The 8,071-nt window shown below is 31.6% G+C and overlaps 1 protein-coding gene across 1 annotated transcript; it reads right to left on the bottom strand.

The window, feature by feature from the left end:
• Positions 1-2,636: 2,636 nt before the first annotated feature.
• Positions 2,637-5,780, bottom strand: LOC105117434 (beta-glucosidase 12-like). The gene is made up of 11 exons (XM_011015100.1): positions 5,514-5,780; positions 5,323-5,392; positions 5,158-5,216; positions 4,971-5,046; positions 4,740-4,817; positions 4,525-4,612; positions 3,988-4,362; positions 3,651-3,865; positions 3,403-3,537; positions 3,183-3,291; positions 2,637-3,058 (listed from the first exon to the last, which is right to left on the bottom strand). The coding sequence occupies exons 1-11, from the start codon at positions 5,589-5,591 to the stop codon at positions 2,782-2,784; spliced, it is 1,560 nt and encodes a 519-aa protein (XP_011013402.1). The 5' UTR covers positions 5,592-5,780; the 3' UTR covers positions 2,637-2,781.
• Positions 5,781-8,071: the final 2,291 nt, after the last annotated feature.

Here is an 8,071-nt window from a genome sequence, read left to right as displayed (position 1 = left end):
CAACTCCCTCTTTTGTTTTCCTCTTGTTCAATTTCTTGGTAATCCTTTGCTCTCAAGTGTTTATCCTACATATAAACTCTTAATCTTGGATGGCTTCTTGAAATTTTAATGTTTCTCTCTTGATTTCTCAAGAATGGGTATAAAACTCACTATTTTCACTCCTTATGGTTCCTACATATATTTTTTTGAGTGTATTATTGTCTTTCATTATTTGCATTTAGGCCTCACTTTTTTTTTTAGTGTATTGTTCTCTTCCATTAAATCCAACCCTCAACAATATTGAGTTTATTATAATGTCCTGAATTATTTCGCTCAAAAATTTATATTAAAAAAATTATGAATTCCTATTTTTATTTAACCATATGAATGAATTTCTTCCTTTTTATTCATTTATTTATTTATTTTTCCTAGGTTTACAATTTTTATATTGATATTAGAGCGATTATGTTTTTTTATTTAAAAAGATAATAATCTCCTAACTAAGAAGAACTTTTCTTCGACCATAAACAGACCAATGATTAAACAAATATAGTAATACCTTAATTTATATCATACAAATGAATAATACAGCTTATCTCATGTAAGGCTTAATAAGGGTGCTCATATCTTCTTCTTATGCAACCAGTCCCCGTACCCCAACTCTAAGACCAGTTATGATTTCTAATGATCAAAATACTAGATGATGACTCATTCCTTATTTTTATTAATAAAGGACAAGAATTCCTTGTCCTTTTCACCTATACCATTTTCCCATTCTATTCCCAATCGAGGAGGATGATCACTGTGACGCTGCATTCATGCAACATTTACTCTCTTAAAGAATGGTGTGGGCCCTCTTTCTTAAAACTAAACTTTCAGAAACCTTTGCATTTATCGATCATTTCTCTACAAATATGTTTTACTTGATGAGGTTAAAGATGCAATTTAGTACTATGATAACAATAAAGTTTTTGGCCTGATGGGGTCAACTTCTTTTTCATTAAGAAAGCGTGAAATAAAATTAGAAGTGACATCTTTAATATGGTTAATGACTTTTATTTGATTGGTTCCCTTCCTTGTGGCATTAATAGTTCATTCATCACCTTCTTAAAGTGGATAGCTCTGACAACCTTAAAGACTACATATGCATATGAGTTTCATTAGAAGTCTCTACAAGGTTATCTCAAAAGTGTCAGCTAACATACTTAAGGATGTTATGCCTGGGTTATTGGTGCTCATAAGAATACTTTCATAAAAAAAAAGGACAAATCTTTGATAGTGTTTTTTATTGCCAATGATGTATTAGTCACTTAAAAATAAGAAAACTTAAAGTTTATCTATTCAAGTATAACATTTATAAAGCTTTTAATTGAGTGATTTAGGAGTATCTAGATGAAGTTATGATCAGATGGATGGGATTTGGTTCATGTTTGAAAGGATGGATCCACAAATTTATTTTGACAAAAAAATTACTATTCTTTTGAATGGCTCTCTAGCTAGAGAATTCTCTATAGAAAAGGGCTCGCATCAAAGATATTCTTTATCAATATGTTTTTTCAATACATGCACTGAAGGACTTAGTAGAATGCTAAATAAAGGGTGTGATTTGAGATTAATTGATGATTTCAGTTTTGGTCAGGCTTAATTAAATATTATGTAACATAAAGTAAATTTACAATCACAATTAATAGCAATATTTACAAAGATAAGAAACTGATTCTATTATCACGGGAGGCACAAAATCTGGTAATGATCATGGTTAGAGCTAGGCTTGAGTTGGCACTTGTTTGAAATGGTTAGTTTCCTTGATAACCATAAGGCTAATGGTTCACAAAGTGTGACTAGAAGTTGTGACTTTATGGCCTGACTTTGTTATCGCAAGTTATGCAGTTTTTCTTAGCTCAAATTATCTTTGGAACATTGATTTTATGAATTTGCTTTTTTCTTTCTTCCGCCTATCTTTTTAGCATTTTAATGCTTATGGTGGATAACCCTATAGATAATGATATCTCATTACATTGAAAATGAGATATTTATTAGATATTGTTTTTCATGTAAAACTTTTTTTTATTCAAGGAAACACCACCCCTAGAAAAGCACACTTTATAGACCCAGGTGAGGGAATAAAACCCTGATTGTCCTAAGCTTTTATAAGAGATACATGTTTTTACTCAAACTCGAGACCTGCTGTGTAGATATCAAGCCCTTTGCAATCACACCACGCTCCCTAGAGACTTTTTTCATGTAAACCATTAACATAAAATCCTGTTGTGGAATAGTGTCTTAGGCTTTGCAAAGTAAGTTTAACTTATTGGATTTGGTTGTTTCTCCCACACAAACTAATATTTTTGTATTTTTATACATAATCTCTCTCTTTAATTCATAGTCAGCCACCTCCTCAACACTCTACTATCATCATTTTGTCGTGTATATCAAGCTATTTTAGTTCTCTACTTTTCCTATTTTTGGTTTATCCAATACATTTGTATTTGTTTATACTATAATCTATTAAACAAACCATAATAAATGATGGTGCAGAACAATTGTATTATTATTAAATGAATCATAATCCAAATGAAAAAAATGATACAACAGTAAAATAATCAAATTAAATTATGAAACCTAATTAAAGATAAAACAAAGGAAAACAAGAATCATGAATTTTTATTCTTAACCATAGCCTTGAATGAATGAAGTGGTGACCAAATTCTGTTGAATTAATGCTGAGAGCTCTATCTTTCAGCCGTGAAAGCCCAATTTGCAGATGCTAACAACTTGGACTTCAAATCCTGCCAAAGGCATTCAGGCATTTCTTGGCCTTTTAGCATCCCGAACCAAACTATCTTCAATTTTTGACTTTTCATTAGAAGTAATCAGAGGATACGTATGTGAAATAGGACTATGAGAGTCTCTTTTAAGAAATTGCTTGAACCACTTGACTGATTTTTTAGGATATCGTTTCAAATTATTTTTGTAATCAACATAGTAGAGGCCGAACCTCACAGCATAACCACTTCCCCATTCGAAATTATCCATTAAAGACCAAGCAAAAAATCCCTTAACATCAACACCATGCTCACTGCAATAAATGAATATTGAATCCCAGTTAGTGGATTTGGTAACTTAATAATATAATTGTTGCTATAGTTTAAAAAACTTAGTATCAATGATCATTTGTTAATAAATACAAAGAATTAACTCACTTGATGGATCTCAAAACATTCTTAAGGTGGTCTTTGTAAGATTTTTCTCTTATGGGATCATTAAGAGCTTCCTTTAACGATGAAGCATTGTTATTTACGTCATCAACCCCTGGAAAGAAAATCAATAAAATAAAACATTAAGAACATATATACTTAATGTTAGAGAAGTACTAAGAAACTTAAATGTAGCATAATGTATGATCGTTCATTTCAGCCATACCATTCTCGGTAATGTAAATTGTTGGGTTCCCGTATAGATCTTTGGTGTAATTCAAAAGCCTGCTGATGCCTTCGGGGTAAATATAAAGCCATTTTACACCAGCCTGTGGACCTATTGGGATTCCATTTCTCTCTCCTACAAAATTAAAAAATAACAAAGTAAATGAATAATTGATAATTGATAAAACATCATCTAGTTGAAAAAAAAATAAGATGAACAATAAAGAAAAGATATCGATCATTGGTTACCTGTCCAATTAGCACGAGCATCTGACATGAATCCAACACTCTGATAATTTGCATCGATATTTTGGGCATAATATGTTGTGTAGTAATTAATTCCAATAAAATCATACGATCCCTTCAACATCTTAGATTCCTCGGCAGTGAACTTGGGCAATCTTCCACCAACAAAATCATGCATGTTACGTGGATAGTCACCATTAGTTAAAGGATCCATGAACCTGCCACCATGAAGAAAAACACTGATTACCTTCTGTTTATACATACATATCAGGTCTTCTCTAGCTGAATGAAGAATTCAGAGAGTACTTTTGAATTTGATATATATAAAAAAAATACTAACCAACCAAGCATGAAGTCGAGGCTTCTTTTGGTTGCATTTTGATCATCTTCACTGTTTGAGTAAGGTTCAAACCAATGAGAAACAAGTGTTATCCCAATCTGCCCACCTTGACATGACTGATACTTTTCCTTGTATAGTTTCACTGCCGCAGCGTGAGCAAGCAACAAATGATGGCTAACCGTATACACTTCAGTGGCACCAGTGTTTAAGGATCGGTGGGGATCATTTACAACGACAGAAATCCTACCCGGTGCCATCGTGCCCATGTCATAACCTTGAACACTGAACATCCACGGTTCGTTCAAAGTAATCCACTTCTTCACTCGGTCTCCAAACTTTTGGAAACAAAGGTCGACAAAGTCTCGGAAATCATTTCTGGAAATCGATGTTTTATGTGAGAATATTTACAGGAATGTTTTGAATTTTAGAGAAGCATAGGTCCACAAAGTCGCCAAAATCACAGATTTGATTATAATATTTCGAAGCTACAACAAGTTTGGACATTTGAAGCATAATTAACGACAGGTTGCTACTTACACAATGTTAGGACTTAAGAAACCACCATATTTATCTTCTAAAGCTTGTGGAGTATCCCAGTGAAAGAGAGTAACGTAAGGCTGCAAACCTATATATTACGAAACATCATATAATCAGATGGAGCGCACAAGATAAACCTTTTGTTGTATAAGATTTTTCGCATCAATTTTTGGCAAAATATTAAGATTAATTGAAGGGAAGGGAAAGGTTATAACCATTCTTCAGGAGGTCATCAATGAGATCGTTGTAAAACTTGATGCCTTCTTCGTTGACTCCAGCACTTAACCTGCCATCTGCATTTTCCAAAAAAAAAGAAATCCAATGGAAAGCTATTATATATCAAATGGAAATTCACTCTGTGAAAACAGACGTCAAAGTCAAATCCTGCTAGTGTCATTACTATTACTATGTCAAGAACAAATTTTAAAATAAAAAAAAAAACTTACGTGGTAATACTCTAGACCAAGAAATGGAGAATCTGAAAGCATCCATTCCCATTTCTTTCATTCTTTGCACATCTTCCTGTAACATTTATCGATTTTTTTAAAGAACAATTACACTAAATTAATTACAATATAGTTATTTACATCATATAGATAACCACAACCAAAATATGATGAAGAACTCCCATACCTTGTAGCGATGGTAGAAATCAACAGCTACATTTCCGTTGCTATGATCATTTATTCTCTCTGCAAACGTTGAAAAGTTAATAATGGTGGTTTTCTTAGGACATTAACATAATTCTATTCAACTTTTAGCGAGGGAAGGACAAATTTCAAGGAGATAGATTGGTACCTGTATGTTCCTCAGTGAAAGTGTCCCATATAGCTGGTCCTCTACCATGTTTGTTTGTTTCACCTTCATACTGCATATCATAATAAAATAATAACGAAAAATTAATTAACATAACTAGTATTATTTTAAATAATGTTCTGCTTTCCCCTCCTAATTGCTGCACCAGAAGCAGCAAAATTTAGAGTATGTACCTGGTAAGCTGATGAGGATGTTCCGAAAACAAAATCATCTGGGAAAGAACAACGGCTGAAGTCATCGATGCTTCCCATTGCAGTCCAAGTATTGAAGCTGGCACTTAGATAAATAGGATTAGATATTATATAGGCTTGGGCTTAGTGCGTGGAACAGAGGTTTGTTTGGGTACAAAAGAATGTAACGCAAGTTTGTAAATGAGGCAGAGATTCTGTGCTTTTCCTTTTCCTCGATAGGAGATATTGTGAGTTACAGAGCTGTAGAATGTATGAAGATGTAGAGATTTGATGCAAGATGGCATGGATGGAACGACCATTTTATAGGCACTAGCTCCCAGCGTGTACAAGCAGCATTTTCTTGACTTTTTCTTCTTCTTTTTTTTTTTAGTTTAAATTAAGGATTAATTTCTTTGACTTTGACAAAGTTATCTCAAAAATGCTTCTCTTTTTGTCCATTTTTTTATTGTCCTGGTGAGAACGCATTACTTCATAATTTGTAAGAAGTTTCAAAATAAGTTTTCGGGTTATAGGAAAAAAACGATGGGTAAAATCAAGCTGCCTCTGTAGGGTCCCACTTGGGGGTGGCTTCCTGAAATCTTTCCTTTTCAACTTTTCCACGAAGACAATAGATTAGTTCCACATTTGAGAAAAGCCACCACTAGCTGCGAAAGAACATCGGCAGCCCTAACAAACAAAACAATAACCACCTGAAAGATACTTTATTCATGAAAATATATAACCATGCAGAAGAAAATCTAGAATCTACGAGAAACAAGAGATATAGGAGTGTAAGAATTATCAAATACCCTCTTCCTCTTATATAAGAGATAAAGAGCACATAATAGTGTTAGTATGGTATGTCATATGAATAACATCGCAATAATTATTTTTCTAGATTAGAAATGATATGAATGGAAAGGATAAAAAAAAAAATTTTTTTATCAGTTGAAAGAAAAAAATTAGAATCGTCATCTAGTATTTTGATTACTAAAAATCCTAATTAGTTTAAGATTTCAGGTAAAGAAACTAATTATATAAAAAGAAAGTATTAATTAAATACATCTTATTTATGATAAGTTGCATTGTTTATTTATATGATATAAACTAAGAAAATATTATAATTTCTAACTATTAATCTATTTATGGTCAAAGAAAAATCCTCCTCATAAAACAAAATGATATTTTATTGATATTTTTGTCACTAAAAACATTAATTAGTTTTAGAGTTTGAGTGTAATAACTAATTGCATTAAAAAATTGTATTAATGCTCTTAATATGTTTTATCTATAATAAGTTATATTGTTTATTTATTTAATATAAATTAAGAAAATATTATATTTTTTAACCATTTATATGTTTATAAATAAAAAAAATTCATGCTCACAAGATAAAATGATATTCCATCGATGAGCTTGTGGATTTTATTGATTGAAAAACTCCAGATGATATAATTCTTAGGATCTACTCCATGGTCAGGATAATAATTCAACCATGAGAGGTGAGGTAACTAATATTATTATATGAAGAATGGAGTGTATTTTGACGTTGACAAAAGTGCCTCATAAATATTTTCAAGGTTAATCTTGTCTGAATAAGTTTCTTTTGACTTTTATCGCACACGTTGTATCATTAATTAGTCTTAAAACTAATGACACTCTAATTTACAAAGCAAAATGCGTTGAGATATTGTTTGTTAAAAAACCATTGTAGCCTTTTTCCATTGGTCATCGATTTCGAGCATTCAACTAGTTGAGACTGAATCTTGCCATGAAGCGTGATTCAAAAGCGGTGCCATGAAGCGTGATTCAAAAGCGGTGCACACGTTGTATCATTAATTAGTCTTAAAACTAATAAAAATTTTATTTGATTTTAAAATTTAAGTAAAATAGCTAATTACATAAAAAAGATATTAATATTCTTAATATATCCTATCTATAATAAACTATATTATTTATTTATTTAATAAACTAAAAAAATTATATTTTCTATTCAATCTGTTTATAATAATAATAAAAGCAAAGTCCTCCTAACAAGATAAAATGATATTACATTGATGAGATTGTGGATTCTATTGATTGAAAACTCCAAATGACGTAATTCTTAGGATCTATTTCATGGTAAGGACAATAATTCAACCATGAGCTATGAGATAACTCCTCTTATCATTATATAAAAAATAAAGTGTATTTTGACGTTGACATAAGTACCTCATAAATACTCTCAAGGTTAATGTTGTTTGGATAAGTTTCCTTTGATTTTTACTTTTATTGCACACGTTGTCTCCAACATCTTATGCCTATCTCTTTCATTTATTAAGTTATTTACTTAATTAATTAAGCATTGTCATCTTAAAACTAATGACACTCTAATTTACAAAGCAAAATGCGCTGAGATATTGTTTGTTAAAAAACCGTTGTAGCATTTGCCATTGGTCATCGATTTCGAGCATTCAACTAGTTGAGACTGCATGTTGTCATGACGCGTCATTGAAGGTCAAAATTTCTTTGTACTTTCAAGCTCTGACATTATCTGTAGGACCACTTTCGACAGCAACCTG

This window comes from Populus euphratica, unplaced genomic scaffold, assembly GCF_000495115.2.
Source record: "Populus euphratica unplaced genomic scaffold, PopEup_1.0 scaffold1349.1, whole genome shotgun sequence".
In the NCBI taxonomy this organism is placed as follows: domain Eukaryota; kingdom Viridiplantae; phylum Streptophyta; class Magnoliopsida; order Malpighiales; family Salicaceae; genus Populus; species Populus euphratica.
The sequence above is the reverse complement of the archived record's forward strand: the minus strand, read 5'-3'. Positions and strand labels throughout refer to the sequence as shown.